At 39.3% G+C, this 23,868-nt stretch overlaps 1 protein-coding gene across 2 annotated transcripts in view; it reads left to right on the top strand.

Annotated features, from left to right (window-relative positions):
- Positions 1 to 23,868, top strand: part of KCNH1 (potassium voltage-gated channel subfamily H member 1) — a 179,478-nt gene that overhangs the window by 27,667 nt on the left and 127,943 nt on the right. For both annotated transcript variants that reach the window (XR_015283679.1, XM_086878508.1), the window contains exons 5-7: positions 1,363 to 1,481; positions 9,278 to 9,670; positions 22,228 to 22,657. Coding sequence is in view for 1 of the 2 variants with exons in the window: in XM_086878508.1 (XP_086734634.1) it covers positions 1,363 to 1,481; positions 9,278 to 9,670; positions 22,228 to 22,657 (942 nt within the window). In the remaining variant the exon portion in view is untranslated. The remainder of the gene's footprint in view (positions 1 to 1,362; positions 1,482 to 9,277; positions 9,671 to 22,227; positions 22,658 to 23,868) is intronic.

The following is a 23,868-nucleotide window of genomic DNA, read 5'->3' as shown; positions in this document are numbered from 1 at the left end:
CGTCCCGCAGCCGCTGCCGCCGGGCCGGGGAGGGGCGGTCCCCCTTGGAGCACATCCCCTGCCAAGTCCTGCACCCCGCTCGGGTGGGAGGCTGGACGTGACGGGAGATGCACTTGGAGCTCATAAAGCTATCTGTATCCTGGGATGTATCAAAAGCAGCGTGGCCAGCAGGTCAAGGAGGATGACTGTCCCCCTCTACTCCGATCTCATGTGACCACACCTGGAGTACTGCACTCAGCTCCGAGTCCCCAGCGTAACAAGGACCCGTTGAGCAAGTTCAGAGGAGGGCTACAAAGATGCTCAGGGGGCTGGAGCACCTCTGCTGTGCAGACAGGCTGGGAGAGATGTGGGTGCTCAGGCTGGAGAGGAGAAGACTCCAAGGACACCTTATAGCACCTTCCAGTACCTAAAAGGAGTCTGCAAGAAATCTGTGTAGGCAATGTTTTCCAGAACCAGGTTCTCATTATAAACTGAATCTTCAAAATGCTGAGCATCTTTAATTGGAGTAGGAGATGAGGAGTAGGAGCTCAAGAGCTCCCAGGTGGTGCTAGCGTTTTTCAAGATTGGGACTAAACAAACTGATACTTTCAGTATACCAAAAATATCCAGATGTATACTCTGCCTTTCTGTTACGGCAAAGTACTGCTCATAAAGATTATAGTTGTAGCTAGCTCTTGTGACTGCCATTGAAGGTCTTCTATTTTGAGGGATATTTGAAATCACTGTAAAAAATATTTGGAATTAAAATTCAGCGCACGACTTCTCTGCCAGAAGCTGCTAAATGTTTAATTCGAGTTTGAGAAAATCTATTAGTATGTTCTCCCTTTTGTTTAGAAAGAGTAAAATTAATGATTTTGTTTTTCTTTTCTGCTCTGCTTTTTATTATCTTATGTATATCTCTCTGCTTATTCCAAATCTATGCTTGATGCATCTGAGGCCAGATTCACTTCTGTTACAGACAACTCTAATTTTCATTGTGCATGACTGTAGCCTTACATCTTGATTAGTCTGGAGTGTCTTCTGCAGTGCTGTGAGATCCAAATCTGATCATTAGATTTAATATGAGATTATTGTATAGTGGACATTTATCCTTGCAAAATATGCAGTTCATGTAGCAGTACTTCTGTAGACTCATTGAATACAAAGTCACAGCAGTCATGGGTTTTATTACTGTACCATGCTGACACCTATTTTCTGACTTACTTTTGTCTGGTATTTGGTTAAATTATACTCCCTTCTGGTCAGTATTAAAGCAGATTGCTCTGTTTTAACGTCTTTTTCTCCCTTTAGCTGTAAGAGGTTTTATGAGGTACACTTGCAGCTTTTTTTGGTAATGTGTCTAATCTTGCATGTTTTCTCAAGGTTGGGGGAAGTTTGCCCGCTTGACCCGTGCCCTCACAAGCAGCCGAGGAGTGCTGCAGCAGCTTGCTCCCAGCGTGCAGAAAGGAGAGAACGTTCACAAGCACTCAAGACTTGCTGAGGTAATTTTTTCTTTCCCCAGGAGGCTATTAAGAAATGTTGTTAGCCTTTGTGGGTATGTCGTCCCTGCATGAGCCAAGAACTGTCAGTCCTTCCTGCTCTGGGAATCTGGTACATGTGCTGTGAAATGTGTCTTATGACAGTAGAATGGAAAGAGGTGTCCCAAAGACTTCATGTATCCTAATAGCAGTGTTGTGTTCCATATCTTAGCAAAGTCTTAGAGAGGTGTTACTAAAATAATACTTTCTTGCTTAGTTTCCATTCTTCTGAGCATCTTAATAAAAGTAGGATCTTGGACTATCTACTTATGCAAAACTGAGGTGACAAAAACCTGGTCCAGTACACAAGAAAATCCTGGAGAATCCATGACATGGTTATTCTCTGAATTAATTTATGTCTACTTACTTTTCAGTGGGATGCCAACCCCGCATTACCAACTGGTTAAAACCTATGTTTAAGTTACCGCTTTTATGGACAGAGGAATTGTAAGATGCCGCAAGCAACACTGCAGACAGATGGGGGGAAAATGAAACCTTGTGATTTAAGTAGCCTCTCAAAGTTTTGAGATAAGCTCCAGGAAGAGAAGGCCCCTCAAAGCACTTTGGGTTTGAGGGTTTTCACCACGAGGGGGAGAGACTGTCCCGAGTTTCCTGTAGCTGTCTCCTGGGCCAGTAGCAGGGTCTCCCTGGTGTAAAAACACCTTGGGGAGAGGTTTGATATGGTGTTAATGACAGCACAGCCAATATACCATGGCAGTCCTGTGTCACTTCCTCCTGTGAATGCCATGGCAGCAGCTGTGACTTGACAATAATTCTTGATCTTCCTGTGAAGCTGGAAGTGTAAGGCATCGACGGATTCCATGAGGTCTCCATATACTCAGTTATACTGTGCTCTGTTAGTTCTGTTGAATACGTCTTAGTTTCTATGCAAACTAAAAATCTCCTGTCTTGTTATCATGTATAATGGCAAAATTCCTACAGACAGGATCCTACCTAGTCAGTATTTAATACAGAATAACTCAAGAAGGGGAAACCAATTTCTGTTGGAAGCAGAGAAATATAATGAATTATACTAGCAGAAGGGAGGGACAGACATTCACATGGAAACCATACTGCAGAGACACCATGTGATTAGCATATGTCCACCCTGAGGTTGCTTTAGTATCCTGGAATTTGGAATAGTTTTCCTCCTAATCCTACTCAGGGCTTCATATAAAATAATCCCTTCTTCTCTTTAGATCTCTACACTTGAATTTTCCTTAATGCTAAAAATGTAAGCAGCAAAATGTAAGGAAAAGGGTCTGAGTTTATTGTTTGGCAACAGTCTGGATGTCAGTAACTACATGTTACCGAAACTTTTTGCAAGTCCATGCACTCAACAAGTCTTTGCAAGTATTCTTATTGGCACAGCCAATTGATTCATTACAAATAATAAAGGGCAAGTGTATAGTTTACATGTCTGAAATGAGTTTCTTTAATTGCTGACTGAATATTGCAGTCATAATTTTACAAAGAACATTAGCCCCAGCTGTGATGTTAGGTAGCTTTTTTTTCCTGCTGTAATTCCATTTAAGTCAATAGAACTACACCAGAGAAGAGTGCAGATAATCATACAGACAAGACCACTTTTCTTTATTTGAAGATATATGGGGTTCCAGGCTTCTTATTCTGCAAAGGTTTCTTGATAATATTGTGTATGGGATCTCTAACAGTTCCCTGTTGTACTTTCAAATATTTTTTTTCCTTTTTTTTTTCTTCATCCCTGCAGTAGCCTATCTGAAATTTTAAAATTCATCCTTTTTCTTTTGCTACTCACTATGACATTTCACATCAATCTTGTTTGTGTGAGAAGGCTCCACGTTTATTGCACTGTTATTTGTATTGCTCTTAGTTATTTATCACTTATATATTTGAATTTCTCGGGAGGCTGTTGTATCCTAGAACCTGAGTAGAGCAAGGTGTTGGAGCTTGCCACAACAGCTTACAATTTTCTATTGTTTATGAAACCGTTTAAGAAAGGTGTTAGTGACAGACTAACAGGCCATGGATAATACAAGCAGTGTCTGTGAAGCTTCAGTCTCTGACTTTTGCCAGTAGGCATAGATTTTTTTTTTTTAGCCTGACTTCTCTAATAGCAGTCATATGAAAACTAGTCAATTTAATTATGCAATTAACACAAGGGTGTTAGGTAACTGTGAGACTACATTTTGCAATAGGAGTTTGTAAAGTAACTGATGCATTTCTGTTGCTTAATTGCCAAGTAGCTGATTGTAGGGATGGTTCTTCCTGGTCACTGCTGAATGAATACACTGTCATCTGCACCTATGGTCTTAGCTGATGTGTTCTACACCTTTGCCAGGCAGTTCTGGGCAAACAAGACTGTGTCAAAATTAAAAAAATGAATAAATACGATAGTTAGGAGAAATAAAAGCAGAGAAATTATAATGGTGTGTAGCAGCACTGCTTGAGAATGGAACTTCTGCCATTTTTCTTCTAATGTTGTTTACCAGGAACTTATAACTGGCATTAAAACTGTCAGTCAAAATACTGAGGTTTAGCACCTAGCCCTTAGCTTGGGAGCAATTTGTGTGGGTGCTTGGGAAAACAAAAGCAGGGAGAGTGAGAGGAAGCAAATAGGTGCAATTGAAATCATGAAAAGGAGAGAATAAGCTGGAAATGACTGAATGTTTGTGTGTTAGCTTTTTTTGCCCTCCAGTCATACATTCTTAAAAGTAAATAAATCATTGTAACCACTTTTGATGCAATTTATGACTCCTGGCCTGGCTTATATTCACCATTTTGTAAAAAAAATAGGATTTTTAAAAAAAAATGTTTAAAAAAGAACACCCATGATGAAATTTGGCATTTCTGCTCTTGGAATAAAATTCTCCAGCGTTAGAGAGCTATTAAAGCATCATGCATCATTACCACAAATAATAAATGCAGATAATACAGCTGTATTATCTGATGAATAGTAAGTCACTGAAATAATACTTTCATTAATAAATTTCTCTAATAAATATTTTTTTTACTTTGATGAAACTATATAATAGTGAAAAATCTTCCAAAACCAGAGCTGTTTCATTTATTCAGAAAATTGTAGTAATCAAATTGTCCAGTGCACATGAATGGAAGCTCAGCATATTGGTTTGCATAGCTGTGTACATTTTCTTCATGATAGCTTTTATATCAATCTCTTGGGGTTTGCTTTTTTTCCTCTCCAGGAGAAGTAGCTTCACAAGCAGTGTAACCACACCTGACTACTTTGGCAAACCTGTCTCCGGTTGGCACTACTCTCCCTAGAGGCTGGAGAGCAGCAGGAGCACCTTGGGAAAGGGCAGAGGGTGCTTTGCATTGACCTGGGCTTGCTGGGTGATGCAGAGAGAGTGGGGTTTATAGCTCTTAATCTCCAGAGGACCCAGGGAAGATGTGTGTTTGTGTGTGTGTAAGGATGGTGAAGAAACAGACTGAGTGTGGCCCTTGGCATGAAAAGTGGAGAAAAAGAGTTCTTGTAACTTCCAGTGCAGTGACCTGACAAAACCTTGATCTTTAGCACTAAGCTCTGTGGACCTCCTTCCATGGTTTCTGTGCAGTACTGAGCTCTTTTGTTGTGCTCTATGATAAAGGCAAGTGCTTGCTCTCTGAGATTATTAAGCTTTGTTGTAGGTGAATTTCTCTTCCTTCAGTGAAATGAAGGATTTGGTGCCTTTGAGAGCTCTTGGCTGGCAGTGCCAGGCACGGTGAGATTTTTGCCAGTGTGCAAAGCAAGTTACCTTTGCTGGGAGAGATAGCTGTGATCTGGGGCAGTGCCCTTCTTTCACCTCAGGCTGTGAAATCATCACTAGCAGTGCCAACAAGATGGGGTGCTTTTACAAAGGTGTGTGTTAGTCATGTAGTGAGAGTGAGCCCAGGCTAGAACTTGTAACCCCCACCCTACCCAAAAAGAGGACTGGAGGCACCTCAGACTTGCTGCAGGTGGCTTTCCTCACCTGGTGAGTGATTGGAATCCCTGTGTCATTCCTCGATGCCTGTCTCCTGCAGGGCATTCGGGATCCATGCCCACAGTGCTGGTGTGCATCCTTCTGCAGGAGACAAACTAAAGCCATGGCCCCTGGTCTCCTTAAATAACCATTGGTAGGGCTGCACCAGAGACTCCAGGGGGGTAACAGAAGTTCAAAAGACTTACTAATAAGGTCCCTAGCTATTCAGATAGAGTATGTTTACTTTCTAAATAGAAGAGGAAGGAGATCAATCAATTATCAAGCCTTTTATTTTCCTCTGCTGTAGCCCTTGAATCTCAAACAAGTAAGGAGTGAGTGCTTTGTATTTGGTGATGATATTTTAAAACACTGAAGCAGCAGTTTATTGTCTTAACGAGTTGGAACTAGAAGTCTGGTTTTTTTCTGCTTTCTGTTCAGTTTTACGTCCTTGCAGTTCCACTGGCTTTATTTTGATGGGTTTTTTTCTATTTACAGCAAAATAATGGGCACCATAATTTAGTCCCTTCTTTTTTATCAAACAGGGATTGTTCTTGCCTTTTCCTCTCTTTGAGTATGCAAGTACACATTAGTATATTTTCCAGTAAATTTAGTTTTGTTGATGCAAAATTTCCACAAATTCTTGGAGTACAAAGAGAGCAGCAGTGACCAAAATGGAGTACATTAGACAATTCTCAGTCTAGAACTTATGTATGTATAGATAAGAACCATCTAACAAGAGAAAAAAAAATATTTTTTTTCAGTTTTTCATGGTTGAGGTACCTGTGCTGGTTGGAATAGTTACCAAAATAATTGACTTATTCATGTAATACCAGGGGCTAAAAAATTAGGCTGTAGTAGGCCTGTGATTGCAGAAGAAGCAATTATGCTTTCCTGCAGCGTTTGAAGGGTGATGCCGTCTCCCCACACCGGTAAAATCTCAGCATTAGAACTGAAATCCTGCTAAATGAAAAATGGTACAACTTGATGGAGATGCTTGATTTTGCTGATCAATTATTTCAGTGAATGAATATTGCAGAGGACTCTCCTTGCCCAGTGAAGCATATTTGAGGCTTAGGATGATCCTATGTTAGAGCTGCTGCTCCTGCAGAGCTTCATAAAAGCCAGTAGTAACTCATTGCTTTCTAGGTGGTTCAGGTACAGCTGCAATGTGCAAAAGGGAGGGTAGGAGATACTTGAAATATTGATTTGGGCTAGCTTTTGTTGGGAAATGACATCCCAGCATCTGTCACTGGGACTGCAAATAAACCGTGACGGGAATGATGCTCTGAGCATGCACACAGACTCAATACACAGCCTCTGCCTCTTCCAGTCACACCCGTGACTTTTGGGGACTGCAAGGGCTGGCCAGTGCCTCCTGCAGGGAGAGAAGAGAGACTACACGTGCCTTGTGCTGCTTCCAGCTCCTCTCAACACAGCACGGCTTAATTCCCTTTTTTTTTTTTTTTTGGTAGTATGGAGAACGTACATGAATCAGGGTGAGGATCAATAGACTGTGTAATGCTGCAGTGAGCACATCTGAGTCCTAGTTGGGTCCGCCGGTGAAATGTTCCTTTCTCCTCCTTGCTGTCATTCTAGAAACTCAGTGAAACAAAAATACTGAGTTCTCTTATTTTTTTAAATTGAATTTTTTTCAAATTCTTAGTGCCTCTGTGGTAACACGCACGTCTGTCAGAGCAGGTCATGTTAATTCTCTTCAGGAGAACATACTGGGCTCAAAGTCAGCAGGCTTGCAATTCCCATTCTCATTTACACATGTGTGAGGAACTGTGACCTGACAGTGTCTGACCCCTGTTGTGTACACAAGTAAGTGAGTATGTGAGGTTCAAAGCAGCAGGGAATTTAATCTGAGATTATTTTGTGCAAGTAGAACTTTTGTAGCTGATTTTTTTTCTTTTGTCCCCTTTGGCTGAAACTGTTGGAAAAAATTCCACCAGTTCACAAAAAAAAAAGAAAAAAAAGAAGAAAAAAGAGGCACTCAGAAAAGCCTGCAGATAAAATCCATGTATAAATAACTGACATTAAAAAAGTTGAGATAAAGAGCATGAAAGGAAGACATCCTTCTATTCTAGCTGTGTTGTCTTATCTTTTCCCAGAGCAAAACGGCCATTTAATTTCCTTCCCTGCTTCCTATTGCTCTGAGCTATGTGTAAATAAATGTGAAAAAGGAGCCATGCTCCTAAATACTTCTCACAGGTTCTGTGAGTTTGGCTTTGCCAAACACATTTCACTCAAGCAAGCCTTCATGTTCCTTTCAGTTTTCATTTGTAACTCATCCAGGGTAAAATTAGCTTTAAAATTTAACTTCTCTTTATTTGGACACAAGTTCTTGATGTTGATTTCACCCTCATGTATATCCATACATATAAACACATTCTTATTCACAGGTACATGAAAGAAGCTTTAGTTCCCAAGGATTACATACATGATAAGACTGCTTTTGCAGCAGTGGGCAGAACTGGAGAGAGAACAGACATAAAATGGGCAACACTGATTGAGACTGCAGTTATGCAAAACGGTGCTCAGTGTCAGCATGCTCTCAGCTTGAGGCCCAGGGTTTAAAACACATGCTGGCAGATCATCTTGTGCAGCAGTGCTTTTCTGAATTCAGACCTAACTGCAGTGTAACTCAACAGTGTGCCTTGGCAGGTCCCCTCAAATCCTGCTCTCAGTCTGGGGGCCCCTACAGCAAGAGGGACATTGAGGCATTGGAACGTGTCCGAAGAAGGGCAACAAAGGCAGTGAAGGGTTTAGAGAACAACTTTGATGAGGAGCAGTTGAGGGAGCTGGGATTGTTTAGCCTGGAGAAAAAGAGGCTCAGGGGGGACCATTTGCTCTCCACAGCTGCCTGAAGAGAGGTTGTAGGAAGGGGGAGATCCGTCTTAATTTCCAGGCAACAAATGACAGGACCGGAGGAAATGGCCTCAAGTTGCACCAGGGGAGATTTAGATTAGATATTAGGAAAATCTTCATCACTGAAAGGGTTGTCAAGCATTGGAACAGATTTCCCAGGGAATGGTGGCATTACCATGCCTAGGAGTGTTCAAAAGGTGTGTGGATGTGGCGCTTGGGGACATGGTTTTCTGGAGAACACTGTGCTACAAAGTTAATTGTTGAACTCAACAATCTTAGGGGGCTTTTCCAACCTTAATGATTCTGTCTTTCTGCTTTGATTCCACACCATCGGATTGTTAAGATTTTGAACTTCTCTGACTGAAAAGGTGAAGTCCAAAATGAGTTTGTTGAGGCTAATGATAGATATCTTTGGACCTGCACAGCCCACAGAAGAGGAAGAAAGGCCTGTGCATTCATGATAGGTTGTAGTATATGACTATTTAAGACATGGTGTAGTAAAGAGTTAAATAGCCAGTGTTGAAAGAAAATGTGGTCCAGTGGTCTTGCTGCTGGACTGGAACTCCGTTGTGTATTGTTCCTGATTTTGCCATCAATTTCCATTTGCACTGTCATTCCTGCCTATTCTTGCCCGTCATTTTTCTATCTTGTCTGTCTAGCTGGCTGAAGGGGTTCTCTCTTCTCTGTTTGTCCTGGACACTCCACACATTAGATTAAGTGTCAAAATGTAATTAATGGCATTCAAAGAAACAACTGTTCTCAGTCTGATGCTGATTTGTGTAACAGAATACTTTTCTTAGCTTGCTTACCATTTGGTGGTGATAAAAGGAGTTAACAGATAGGGATTTTTATGAACTGTTGTACTGAACTTGAGAATCTACAGTGTGAAAAATACCATGAGAAAATTAAGCATGTTTTCTTTTTCCTCTTAAATCTCTCTGACTACAGGTATTGCAGCTGGGTTCTGAAATCCTCCCACAGTACAAACAAGAGGCACCAAAGACTCCACCGCATATAATTTTGCATTATTGTGTATTCAAGACTACCTGGGACTGGATCATCTTGATTTTAACCTTCTACACTGCTATTTTGGTCCCTTACAATGTCTCCTTTAAAACCAAACAGAACAACGTGGCATGGCTAGTAGTCGACAGCATTGTAGATGTCATTTTTCTGGTCGACATTGTGCTTAATTTCCATACCACCTTTGTGGGGCCGGCAGGAGAGGTGATCTCTGACCCCAAGCTGATTCGCATGAATTACCTGAAGACCTGGTTTGTGATTGACCTGCTCTCCTGCCTGCCATATGATGTCATCAATGCATTTGAGAATGTTGATGAGGTCAGTATAACCACTCTCACCCATTAATTATTACCCAATGGTTGGGGGAGGTGAGGGAGAGAAGAAAGAAATGTATGTTTTAGAATTAATTTTATTACTCTACATATGTCTCTGGTAGTCACACACAGCATGCACAGAAGTTTGCTTATGAGTCCTAGCCAGAAGGCTCATTCTTTAATTGCTGCTGTAGTTTTTGGTGTTAAAAATCCATGTTTATTTTACTTCTTTCTGCTTTCTCAGGGTTCAGAAGGACAGGTAGAGGCAGACAGCAGCACCTTTGTACGGCACTGAGGAAAACTGCTCCGTCTGACTTATCAGGAATAGTTTGAACTGTGTGTCAGGACAGTTCCTCGGGGCAGGCTGTGCTTGCTTTCACTGTTGAACGCTCAGGGTAGTTCTGCTTATGCCAGTTCTTCACAGGAGCAATTGGGAAGTAAAAAACACATTTCTTAGCTGCTTTAGTACACTATAGCAGGTGACAAAGAGCAGTGACTCACTGAATTGTCTTAGAGCACCAGAAAACACTGTGTGGATACCTGGTGATCTGTGCAGCATTGTTTTGCAGCAGTATTTTTAGAAGAAGGTGAAGCAACTGAAGGTGCTCGTTTGGTAATTTCATAATTAAATGAAAGGGTAGGGAGACATCTGGAAATGTAGGTTCTTCCTTAGTTCTTCATTTCTTTGGGAATAGATCACAGTCCAGCAAAAGAACTAACATTTAGACACTTAAATCCAGAAAACTAGTATTTTTTAGCTGCTTGGTTTTTTTTGGATCAGTCTGCCAAGAAAATATTCCTAAGGTAAATACATTAAAGTTCTATGCCTAAACAGTTCAGAGAGTGAAGGAATTTTTAATAAAATCTTAAAGAAGATTCTAGCAGTCTGCTTTCTGGTTACATGTTATAAAAATCATCAGTTATGTGTCTGAGTTTGTGACACATGCTAAAGCTGTAAGATACAGATCACAGAATGGCTGGGCTCGAAAGGGATCTCTGGAGATCTGGAGTCCAACCCAACTGCTAAAGCAGATTCATCCAGAGCAAGTTCCACAGGATCATATCCAGGTGGGTTTGAATACCTCCAGAGAAGGAGAGGGATTTACATAATTACCTCATCAGGGCTTCGTATTTAAATTTTAGCCTATAAAATTTAAATTTTATGACTTCCTTTAAAATATGCCCATGATACAAAGGACAGCCTAGCTAGCAGAAGAAAGGTATGCCAAGTGAAATATAGGCAAACCCAAACCCCATTACTTTTTTAAAAATGAGATACTATTTTTTATAAAATTTTAAGCTGTTTTCTCAATAACTTGAGGACAGGTACGCAACTATTAAATGCAGTGGAAAAAATGTGATGCTATTTGATATTTAATTCCCTAGAGAAGTTTTCATGTCAAACCACAGACTGAAATAACACAAATTAGATCAATCAAAAAAGCCTTGTGAGACCTGTCCTTAAGCATTTGTTTGTCATATGAAAGTATTTGTCTTATTCTTATATGAATAAGATTATTCTGCAGGGCTTTCACATCTTACTTTGCTGTGACACTGATAGAGTGATGGAAGGAGTGGCCATATGTCAGTATCTGACATTTAGACAGAAAGAGTAAAAATAATAAATAAAATTTAAAAATAAACAAAGCAAGACACAAAAAAAAAAACCCAAACCAAGAAACAACAGACTGTGAAGGAAACTTTTCTCACCCACTTCTGTCTCTCAGATAGAAGCAACCTGGTGAAGATTTTGGTAAAGGAACATTTTTTGACTTTGGACTGGTGATGTGACTCAGAGAACATTGCTGAGGAAAATGTCTGTGCCAGTGGCTATGACAGCCCTTGAACTCAGCACAGATGATTTTGGACTCATGGTAGCAATTCTGCAGAGAAATTCTTGTGTGAGTTTGCATTTCTGCAGGTTGTCCATCTCAGTGTTGCCTTGTAGCATTGAGAAGCTGATTGGTACTTCAGTTTTCCCCTGGCTCTTCAACAGTCTCCTTAATCAGTATAACAACATTAGTTTTAGTTATTCTACTACTGTGCCCAAGGAAAAAAAAAAATCAAGATTTTTATTGATGCTGTCTTTTCAAGACTGTTCATCTGCATTTCCCATAGTGGGTTCTGACATTTGGCTGGTCTAAATCACTGTAGAACCATTACAGCAGAGTTTCCACTGGTGTAAATTGCCATGCTTCTGCTGAGGGCTCATAGGCTGGTTTATGGGACCTCAGGGGTTTTGCCAGCAGCACCAGCAGAATAACACAGAGCATATCAGGAGGGGGTTTGGGACAGTATATGCTAATCACTGTTTCAAAAACTGCCTGTAGAGGGAAAGATAACCTTTTATTAAAGAAGAAAATAAAAGCCACATTCAAGGAATTGTGAAAGCAGAAAATCTTTGCCTTTTATCTTTTTTTTCTGTTGTGTAGTGTGTTCCCTTGTGGGTCAGCTCCCTTCCTTTCCTGCTGGTTTAAATTTACCTCTCTCTGCCCTGGATTATATACCATATAACTTCACAGCTGGATTAAATCAGGTGCCAGGCTGCCCTGCTCAACATGCAAATAACCAAAATGAACTGTTACCTGTGTGATACTTTAATTTTGCTAGAGGGAATTCCCTTGAAGCCATGGCACTGGAGTTGCTCGCTGACCATGGCTGCTGCAGGAGTTTTTTGTTGTTGTTGTTTGGAAGTCCTAATGAGAGTATTCTTTAAAAAATGGCCAGAGATTAAATGATACCCAGTGTCAACAGTAGTGATAAAATGAAATGAGGAATATGAATTACTATTTTCCTGGTCTGATGTTTTCCATATATGATAGTAAACAGGAGGAAATAGAAACCTGTCTTTGCTGCAGTCCCTAAAATGAAGGGGAACAGGGCCAGGTGCTTATTTTTCTGTCTGCTGTCATTCTCGGTTTGAAAAGAAAAAGGCACTGAAGACTCTGAGAATGTCATGGAGGAGCTAACTTGACAAGTCAATTTGTCCTTAAGAATGCTGTAATTACTGTGATGGAGACTAATTGATTTACAATGGACACAGGACCTACAGCACTGAATAAGTAAAAAATTGTAGAATAGGATATTGAGGGCTTTTTTTTCCTCTGGGAAGTTTTGGGACTGTCCCGTGACTTATCTCTAGATTAATAATAAAACAATTTTTATCATCTTTAAAATGACCCACCAGTTGTAATAGATGAAACTAAAGTTGATCAGTATTTTTGGAAAGCAGATACTCAATTGAAAAAAATGTGGTATCAATTTTTTTTTTTTTTTTTTATTTTGAAGAAACTTCTTGTTTTGCAATTTACTTCATTATTCCATTATAAGATGTAAAAGAAAATATTTTCTTGAAACAAAATTGAGTGTGACTTCTGTGGTTTTCAGACAATTTCAGAATTCTTTGGGTTTGTTGCAGTTTGGAACATTAGTATATTTTCAATTCACATTTTTCAATATAATCAAAATTCCAGTTTCCTCTCTGCATGGTTGAGAATATTTTTGTCCATAAAAATAATTTGAATTCATTAACTATTAATCAATACAACTATTAATAACTACAATTAATTCAAGAGGCACTTAAGTATGAATAGCCACATTCTACAGATGGAAGAGGAAAGAAAAAACATTAATGTCTTTGTTCAAGGCTATATAATTATATAAGAGACTGATCTCAAGTGCTGTGCTCAAAGAGACAGTACAGCATTTCATATTCAGACATGTGCAGAATTCAACAAATGAAGAAATGAATAGCTGTAGAGAAATTTCTGTTGTTACCCAAATGAAAGTAAAGTCATGGATGTTTCTCCTGGCTTTTATATATGGGAAACGAATTATACAGTTAAATACTAATTATTTTCTTGACCTGACAGAATTTCAACAGAAGAAAATATATCACTGATTGATGAATCAACTTAATGCTAGGCTTGAACTTTCTATTGTTAAAAGAATACATCATGCTGTAATTTAGTCTGAGTAAGAAAAGAAAATATTGGTCTAAAATTTAAACATCCCTTGAAACATGTGGTGCTAGTCTCTTTCAAATTCGAATGATCAAAATAACATTTGTCAGTAATTCTTTACAGTAATTAGAATTATTCCTCACTTAAGGAAATGCCACCTACTTTGGGGGGATAATATTATCTTTTTGTGTTCAGACATCAATCAGTAAATTTAACAAAAACCAGGCTTGAAGAAAATTCCACAATTTTTGCCAAGAACAGTGCAATTTAAGACTTTGAATTCCAAAGCATATTTTTGCAGTGTCAGCTTGAGCAATTTTATACTGTGGTTTTCGTCCATAATGCCATAAGATATAATTTATATCGGAAAAATTTTGACTTATTACATGTGATGCCGTTGTGAAATCTCATGGTAGGAGTGGAATCCAGTCATGTCACCACCATATAAATCTCTGAAATAGGGAGTTTGTAGTAGTAATTGCTATATGTGTTTGAGCAGAGCGCTGTGATCAATTGTTGGCTGATGCCAAATTGAGAGCCATGTATCACTCCCTATTAGTTGAGGTAGAAGAGAAATAAATGCATAGTAAAAGATCATCAGGAAAGATGTATTCAGTAGAAATGATCTAGTGCTCACTTAAATGAATGAATAGGAGAGAAGCTAGCATGTAGGCAAAGAAGATGTACAGCTTTGAAAGGCCAAAATTTATGATGATAAAAAAAAGTCCTAGAAAAAATACAATACAGAATAATAGAAGTAAATGAAGATAATTAGTGCTAAGTGTGGTGTAGCTGGAACGTAAACAGTGAGTTGAGAGAGGAAAAAATGAATGTGTTGCTGGTCAAATTGTTGGCAACTCTCTGAGGCAGTCCTTTTGCAATAGATTAATTTAAACCTTGTTAGTGGAATAATCTCTCATGCTAATACAAATTAGCTATCTAGGAATTACTGAAGTAGCTACACTGGAAAGCATGCAACTTCCCTTTATTTTTACCACTGCATGCAATAAGGGGCAAGGAACAAATTATCATATTTACAGTTTTATGGAATAAACTGGGACCTATAAAGAAAGATTTTGGGTTAGATGAATTTTGCAAACTGGAAAATATAATTTTTAAAGTATTCTTAAACTGTAAACAGCTGAGTAATATGAAATATCTTTGAAACAGTAGTTCACCACTTGTTTGAATCTGTCAATAAGGCACTGTTGCATTTTGCATGTCAGTCTATTGCTAGATCTAGTAATGAATGAATAATTTTCTGTGGCTAATTGAAATTTTAAAGTAGTCATAACCTACTTTTTATGTAATGTCTTTAACAAAAAAACCCCAGCTGTGTATCATGGAGTGTGATCCAGGCATAGAGGAAATGTTGGCAAATTGTGGTTCTTGGATGAGATGAAAGTAGACGAGGAGGGATAAGTGGGACCCTGAGGACTGGGTGACACCTACTGGGGCTTCTGGGGAAGGATCAAGCAATTGGGTTATTGTGCCCAGGTGGGACATGGGCCTTGGACTGGGGGTGTGATAATGAAGGAGGGCTACTTGGTTGGGTGTCCCTGTCAGAGAAGCCCCTGAGAAACAGGACAAAGCCCATGGGAGGTGTGTGCTGGGGGCTGTAACCTGCCAGAGACCCTTGGAGCGTGGCTAGGAGGGTCCTTGGTTTGGCTCCTAGGTGGAATTTGGAGCTTTAGAAGGAGCTTGGTGGCCTTGAACGGTGGAGGAAGGGGAATGCAGTGGAAAGGAAAAGCAGTGGTGGAGGAGGAGGGCTGCTTGTCTGACTTCTCTAAGTGCCTCTGCTCTGCAGCATGGCCCCAGGGGGCTACGCCAGGCAGAAATGATTCCTTAGCAGACAGGTAGGTGGAAGGAGTATTTTGGGAAAATGCAATTGGTGTAAAGCAGATTCCTGGGGTAAAGTGTACAGCCAGGATATAAAGCAGGTAGGCAAAAGAAGCACTTGCTATTCAGAGTCTCTCAGGGAATCAAGTGAGGTTGTCTTTTCTCTGTCTGCTTTGTTCCACATCTTCTCACCACCCCCCTACCCCCCCCATTTTTTATTTTTTTTTTCCAATCTAATATGAGTTTTTCTATCTTCCTTCCTTAAAAACCCAACCTCCTTGCTACCCATCACATGCCATTTTTATGTTACCCTGTGAAGGGGCAGGCTGTCTTTTCCCCCCAAATCCTCAGTTTTCCAAATTGTGTTTATGTATAAAGGCACTGCAGAGCTCTCATGCCTTGGAAGACATTCAAGGTTAAATTCTCTCCTATGCTGTAAGCCTGCTTAAGGTGTTGAGTTTAGTTTAATTCTGCTACCTTCCCTGGTCTTACCCAGGCTCATACACCTTGGTGGCTCAGAGATGTGCTGATGGATATAGCCCCTACCAGAAGAGAATTCCAGAGCAGGATGTGTTGCTGTGTCCCTGTGTGGTGTTGACCTGCTCTGTAGGTGCTACTGAGGTTGTTAAGATGCCAATTGACTCCTCTTCTTCTGCACTCCAAATGTTCAGATGAGTCTTTCTTCTAAGTCACAGATAAGTAAGGGTATTATTGGATTCAGGGCTACTTCTTTGTAGCTTTGAAAGCTCTGACATGATCTATCATTCTGTTAAAGAGAGAATGGTAGTCTGCATAAGCTATTCAAACTGTATCAGGCTAAAAGAATTAAAACACTGAATTATGTTTTCAGTAGTAATGTATGGTGATAGCCTTTGTCCAAGAAGGAGAGCTAATTGAATATATCAGATTCTGAATTATTTCAAAAAGCTGCTGTTAGAACGAGACTTGCACTGTGTATGTTCCAGAGATGGGCATCAGTTACTCTCCTCTTCTCCCCCCATTCAGCACACTTGTATTGATCAGAGGCAGAAAGTCAGATGAGGTGACAAAGGGTATTTGTTTGAGTAGCTAAGTGGTTGCTCTGTTAGTCTATTTCATATTAGGGATGGAATTAGAATTGGAAAGATGGAGAGGTATTAGATGCCAGTAACACTAAATCTTATTTGTGTGTTTTGCCCCTTTGAGATAAGTAAAAAGCTTCTGGAACTGGCTGTTGCTTTGAATCAGAAGCATTGGGAAGCAGATTGTTGTCTGTTTGAGTTAATTTTTTATTTGCTGCAACAGAAAGTAGGATTTCTTTAGATTACTTGTGTTATCTTTATTCTTGTTCTTCCTCTCAGTGTAAAAGGAAAATAGAATTTGTCTCCTGGTTTAGTTGGTTTTTTTTTCTGAGTGTGCATGTATGCATGTAAGGCAAGCATGGACATAGTTTTACAAATGAAAACTCAGCCTTCCCATCTCTTCCCCACCCTGTGCTCTTATACATGAATTATTGCTGTTTCTCCCCCAGTTCTAACCAAGCTCACAGATGTCTGACTAAAATGAGTTTCAGGAGTCTAGAGATCTGTTTTCTTCAGTGCTGAAAACCACAGCAGTATCCAGAGGGCTTAGATATTGATTTTGACCTGTGCACGTAACGCTATCTCATCTCTTGGTTGCTAAATGTGGCAATCTGTAGGAAAGGTCATGTTCTCAGACCTAATTAAGAAAATCAGAGGAGACAAATGACGGAAATGTGTAGACCTAATGATGACCTGACAGGGCTGCCAGGTTACTGCAGATAGGCAGAGCCGGGCTGTGGCATGGCTGACTTCAAATAAAGTGTCAAGAAAGAAGGCAGGGCTTTCTGTGGCTCTTGCCTCACAGTAGTGATAAATTTGGTTCATTGCCTCCCCTTTTGGAATAAATAATTTATTTTTTTTGTCTGTTTCATTCTCTTTCTTTTAATGGTTAGCTTTTAGTCTCCTGCGTCTCCCTTTAATTGAGATGAATTCTGAACTTTAGCAGTTCCACATGAGAGCAAAGTGCTGGAAAAACTTAGGAAATATTTGTGCCAATACTGAATATTTCTCTTTTTAAAAATAGGTAGTAAGTAGGAAGTAAACTATCCTTCCTTTGAGCCTAGAAAAAAAATCTTAATGCTTGGGTTAAGTGCATTTTCTTTCTGTACATATAGAAAGTGAATAATGGCCTAAAAAGTGAATGCTGTTGTGTATATTGGATCTATTACTAAAGTACTTGTGCTATCAAAGCTATAGGAGGTGGGGTTAATGTAGCATTTTAGTTATTTTCTGCAGTTGTTCATGCTACTTCTTGTTTGGAATGGAAAGTTAATTATTTCTCATGTTTTCTTTGGGGGGGGCAGGTGGGGTGGCCTCAGCTACTTTTTATGGCTGTTCTTGAAACAATTAGTATTTTGATTTTTTCCTAGGTGGACTTTTATTATTCAATAAATGGAATTGAACTGAATTTTGCATGGCAAATGAACAGCAGCAACTGTTTTTGTCTGTACAGCATCTATCACTGTAGTGTCCGCTGTTACTGTTCTTGGGGACCACAATGACACAAGTAACAATAATTGCTTTGCTTACAGCTCCTGTGTTTTCACAGTGCCTCTGTCTCTTTTTCTGGGTGTGGAAGTAATAGCACAAATCCTAAGCTGTCTGATTGAGAGGTAGAGCCAAAACATGGGTATCCTGCCTCCTGTATTTGGAAAAAAAGGCTGCTTACATGGCTGGGGTACCAGTGTAAGACAAGGGATGGACTCACAGTAGATTAGATCTTGCAGAAAGCAAGGAAACACAGAAGGAAACCTGTGTAAATGTGCAGAGTATATGGTGAGGAGGTCTAATTAATGACAAATTATACATGGAAATTTACTTATTGGCAGTATTTAATGGACAAACTTATGAATCATTTTCTTTGAATATCAAATATGGGCACTGCTTTCCCCTGTGACTGAGGCTGGTCTGTTTTTCTGTTTTTTGGGGTGCAGTTCTACTCTGCAAAGAATGTGTAAAAGGTGAGGGAGGGGAAGTGGTTGTGTTTATTATTATTTTAAGGGCTTTTGTCATTCAGCTCTGCTCAATCAGTGGCTATGGAATTATTTCTGCAGTGTCTCAGTGCCTTGAGCTTGCCCTTTGGTTTGGAAGAGACTGGCTACACTTTCTTCCTTCTTTATGCAGCAGCCATCACAGGCAATGAAAGTAAACCTGCCAACCTATGAAATATTTATCAACATCTATATACAGGAATCAGCAGAAGAATTTTTCTAGTCTCATTCAGTTGCTTCAAAACATTTGTAATATAAGTGTGTGTGAAAATCAGTATTTTCTGACATACTTGACTAAGCACTACATATTGAAGTGAGCATTGCATCCAAGTTGTCTCTGTAGAAAAATATATTAAAAATGTACTGTGTGCCTATTCTGGCCATATAACAGTTGTTTTTTTTTTTTGTTTGTTTGTTTTTTTTTGGTGGGGTTTTTGGGTTTGTGGTTTGTTTTGGTTTTGTTTTTCTGTTTTGTTTTTTTTTTTTTTTTATTTTTTGCATTGCCTCAAGGGATGTTTTCTGTTGGATAGAGTACTAGTAGTTGCAGCTGTGTCAGGGTAAATCAGACACAGGTAGAATTGCATGGAGCCTTACTTAGCCTTGTCCTTTCCCTGGCTGCCACATAGATATTCCTTATGGTGACCCTTTAGGGCAGAGCACCTGGGCATGCCTGCTTGGGACCTGTAGTGCCATTTTTAGCTCTTTACTAACTGAGGCTTTTCTATTTCCTTTGGGCAGAAGGATTTCTGTGTATTGCTTCTTCTGCCTCTCAAAACTGGCAGGAGCAGCAGACCAAGAGGGTGGGACACACATCAAGAAAAATAAATTGAGTTCAGGCTCCTTTGCGTGACATCATCGAGCCATCTGTACGATAAAAGCATAAAAATAATCTGCACTGATAAGAGCATTAAAATGGACAATAACATAAAAGTACAGTTCTATTTTGGAAAGTGGTAATCTAAAATTGTCAATTTTTCAATCCAGCAGATCTATTCCAGTGAACATTAAAATATAACTTGCTAAATGTAGTGCCAAAAAGTACTGATTTAAAGTATTGCAGGACTATCTGATTTTTTTCCCCTACTTTATCATCTGTGAAAGTTTATTAAGTTTCTGTTGTTTGTAACCATTTGAAATTCTTTCACTTAGAAATTTTTAAGAGTTATATGCAGAATCATTTCCCTGTGCAGTTCTTGCTCTTGATATTGATCCATTCAGGATAGACAAATCCTTTCCTTTGAGGAAATCAAACAGAGAACACTGTTAACACTGAAAGAAAAATAATTTATTTTTTTAATAGAGCTCATTCTGAACTTTTAGAATCTCATTGACAATGCAGTCAGGTAAGTATGAGGACTAATTTAAATATTAGGTCTGTCCTTCCAGTGCAACCAAATCAAGTATATATTTTCTGTAAATAGTCAAGTTCTTAGTGTGTAAACAGCCTAACTCTATCTCTGCTCAGAATTTGATAGAATCAGTTTCTTCCAAATAATGCAGTTCAATCCCATTTAATTTTTTTAAATAAAATTTATTTTAGTGAATTTCACAAGGGAAATTAGGATAAGAGAACATTTGTAAAAAGACTTTTAAAATCTGATTTAATGTATTTTAATTTGTATTCCCATTTTTCATACCAAATTTCTTGAACTCCTTTTCAGAGATTCTTTCCTTTCCCCAAGTATTTCTAATCCTTGAATCTTTTAAATTGTTAATTTTTAATTAAGAATTAACCAAATTCTAAGTGATTAAGTCCTTCCTAAACCAATACTATTTTTTGGTTTTGGTAAGACTGTTGCTGACAAACAGCATTTTTTAGTTGGTTTTTTTTTTTTTTTTTTTAATTGCAGGGATATGTTTAATTTGAGGAACAGGTTTTGCACCACTGCTTCTCAACAAAAATAAAACAGTTTTCTCAGATGTTGGGATGGAGATTTTGAAGTACTGTGTGATTAAAGGGCTTGGTTTTGAGACTGAAGCTAAAAGAGCACAATTGCTGGAGACCTCTCAAAATGTAAAAAAATTAGTGTTTCGCTGCTGAGGTTTGTAAAGAGAAAAGGGTGAAATGGGAATTGGTCCTGAGGGAAAAGGCAAGAAGGCTGTCTTGTAATGTCAGGATATTTAGAATGCAGAGACCAAATGCACCCGTCAGTCCAGGACTTGCAAATCCAATTCTAAAATGTGATTATAGTTTTTTGCTTTTTCCACTTTGCTTTTCCTCTCTATACTGAGTGTTCAGAAATACCTGCTTTCCTTCCCCTGTAAATTAAGGTCTTTTGTGTCATATTTTCAGAATTTCCATTGAGGCTTTGCTCCAGTGGTTACAAAACAAATCTGGGTATGGAGTGAATGGGAAATGAAAATTTACTTACTTTGTGTAGAAATTTTTGTATCAGTGACTTGCAAAGTTTGGCATATGTATTCTTGAAGAGAATAGTACACTTGCTCCCTTCTAGATTTCTGCAAATATTTCTGATTTAAAGGAAGGCTGCTTTTTTATCTTTTTTTTTTCCTCTCTCTCTCTTTTTATTCCCCACCCCCTGGTTGCATTAGATCTTGTCCAGATACTTAATAGAAATTGATAGTGTGTTCCCAGGTAACAAATTACATCTGCCTCTGAAAATGAGTCAATGTAATCATGACAAATTCATGAAATAAAGGGAAAATATATTGCTGCAGTCCTGGGGAACATGAGTCAATATACTTTATGTAATTATTTAATAAAACATCTTTTCTAGTGCATTGAAGCAGCCTAAGATACTGAGGCAGTTGTATTTATGCAGGAATAAACAAACTTCCAGTAAAAGCTGGTGACCAGAAGTATGCAATTATGCATTTCCAGAAATACTCATTAAACCAGTCTGCTTAAATTTTAATCAGACTTCTATGTATGAAACAGCCATGGTAAGAGGAAGTAGGGGAAAAAAGGGAAGGATTTTCATGATAGGCTATTCAGATGGCTTTGAATTTTTATATTTGACTTCTTGTGCAAATCTGTATAAAAGTTAACAATACAAAATCCTGCATGCTGTCTTAATTCTGTTTTATGGGAGCCGTATTATTTTCAGTACAGAAATACTGCATTGATATCAAAGCTGTCATAAAAAGGATGTAATTTGGGGATTAGTGAGATATTTGAAATATTTAAGCTTTGTGTGGTTCATATGAGAAATGTCAGAGGACTGATAATGCATGAAATTGTATTGGAAAGTGAAGTCATAGGAAATGCATTGTAGGAAATAGGAAAACTACAAATTGCCAGGTACTTCCAGTATTTTTTGGTCTTCCTTATTTATCTTTCTGGTATGTCTGAGCTAAATATTGCTAAATATATGTTAAAAATATGCCAAACTATGATAAATATAGTGTTATATCTGAGACATTACATATGACGTGTTGCATAAGAATTCACAGCTGGATATGCAATAGACAGCCTGTCTGAAGTTTTTAGAAAGTCATTTGTAGACCTATTCAAATAACCTGAAAAGGGAGTTCAGAGTGCAGCCCACAAAATGGTAGTGGATGAAGGCAAGAGTGGATGTATTCATTCCTGGAAAGGGTCACTAAGCTTTTTGTGTTTCACAGTTTCTCTGTTAGTTGGTGACTATCTGTTTTTTTACAGATCACCTTGTTTCTTTGGAAGCTTCAGTTATGAATATTGTTGCTTTCACATGAAATTCTAATGCCCGCTGTGCTTTATCCTTCCAGGGCATCAGTAGCCTCTTCAGTTCTCTCAAAGTGGTCAGGCTGCTCCGGCTGGGCCGCGTGGCTCGGAAGCTGGACCACTACATCGAGTACGGGGCGGCGGTGCTGGTGCTGCTGGTGTGCGTGTTCGGGCTGGCGGCGCACTGGCTGGCCTGCATCTGGTACAGCATCGGTGACTACGAGGTCATCGACGAGGACACCAACACCATCCGCACCGAGAGCTGGCTCTACCAGCTGGGAGAGTCCATAGGAACCCCCTACCGCTTCAACACCTCCGGCTTTGGGAAGTGGGAAGGCGGGCCAAGCAAAGATTCGGTCTACATCTCCTCGCTGTATTTCACAATGACCAGCCTCACCAGTGTGGGATTTGGGAACATCGCTCCGACAACAGATGGGGAGAAGATCTTTGCTGTGGCTATGATGATGATTGGCTGTAAGTATTAGAGATTCTGTCTTTCTCATATGCAACACCAAATAGCTGCATATCATGAATGCTGATTTCCTGAGTACATCTGGAATCCTGGGAAATGTGATGCAGCTAAAAATAATTTTGGTGGCAATATGAGTATTACACACTTCCTTACCGGTTAGGTTTAAATCACAGATAGGAGTGTTGTTGTGACAAAATTCAGTCATTTTGGATTCTGTCCATATCCTCTCAATATGCTCTTGTAAGTAAGCCATAAAATGATTAAAGCCTGACCTGTTAAGAATTAATGCACCTTTTTGCTTCCATTTTAGTATGTGGCAAACTCTTTTCATGTCAGAGAGCTGTATACATTTGATAAGTGGGTCAGAGTGTGGGAGGAGGGCTGGGAGCATCATCTTCTAAGGGAGAGAGAACTGGGACTCTTTAGCAACCACATACTCTGCCATGGGCTGAGCATACAGACATATCCTGAAGCAAGGGGGGTGATGCTGTCCTTGGGCACCTCTGGCTCAGACATCCTTGTTAGAGAGGATGCATGTTGCCAAGCTGTCCAGCTTTTGGCCATGTTGTCATTTCAGTGCAGGATCCCCATTCAAAGGGCCTTGAGAGCTACTTGGAGTTAAGAACCATATGGTGGCCACTGTTAAACTAGGTCATGGTTTTCTAGATGAGGGTAGAGCTTGAACCAAAATAAGGAAAAGAAAAATCTTCTTTGTCTGTGGGAAAACATTTCATTGTATGGAGAAAGATAGAAGCTTCTGTATGGTAATATTGCATCCAGAGGAGGAGAAAGTCAATACTTGAAAAGCAGAAAATTAAAAACAAATACATAATGAAACTCAACTAGCAGCACAGTGCCGTTGTAGAAATGTGAACCTTTGATTCTGAAGTGTCCTTTTACAGCAACACTGAAGTCACAGACTGAGATTATGTGTGCAGTGCTAAGCCTGCTGAAGGTTAGTGAGAAAAACTATCAAGACGAGCATTGTTGATCACACAGGGGTTGGGATATTTTAGCTATAAAAATTGTTAATTTTGTTCTTCTAGCTTTTTCCACTGCTAAGAGTCTCATCATCCTAATAAAACACCCTGTAGGAGAAGGGAAATTTTTATATAACATGGATAAAATTTTGCAGTTTTCTCATGAGAAAGTGCATTAGGCAATGTAGTGGTGTAGCACAAAACAGGCTTGCAAACATATTTCCTGATGAAGG

The sequence above is a fragment of the Cyanistes caeruleus genome, chromosome 2, assembly GCF_971803275.1.
Source record: "Cyanistes caeruleus chromosome 2, bCyaCae1.hap1.1, whole genome shotgun sequence".
NCBI lineage: Eukaryota > Metazoa > Chordata > Aves > Passeriformes > Paridae > Cyanistes > Cyanistes caeruleus.
This window is presented reverse-complemented; position numbering and strand designations above follow the sequence as displayed.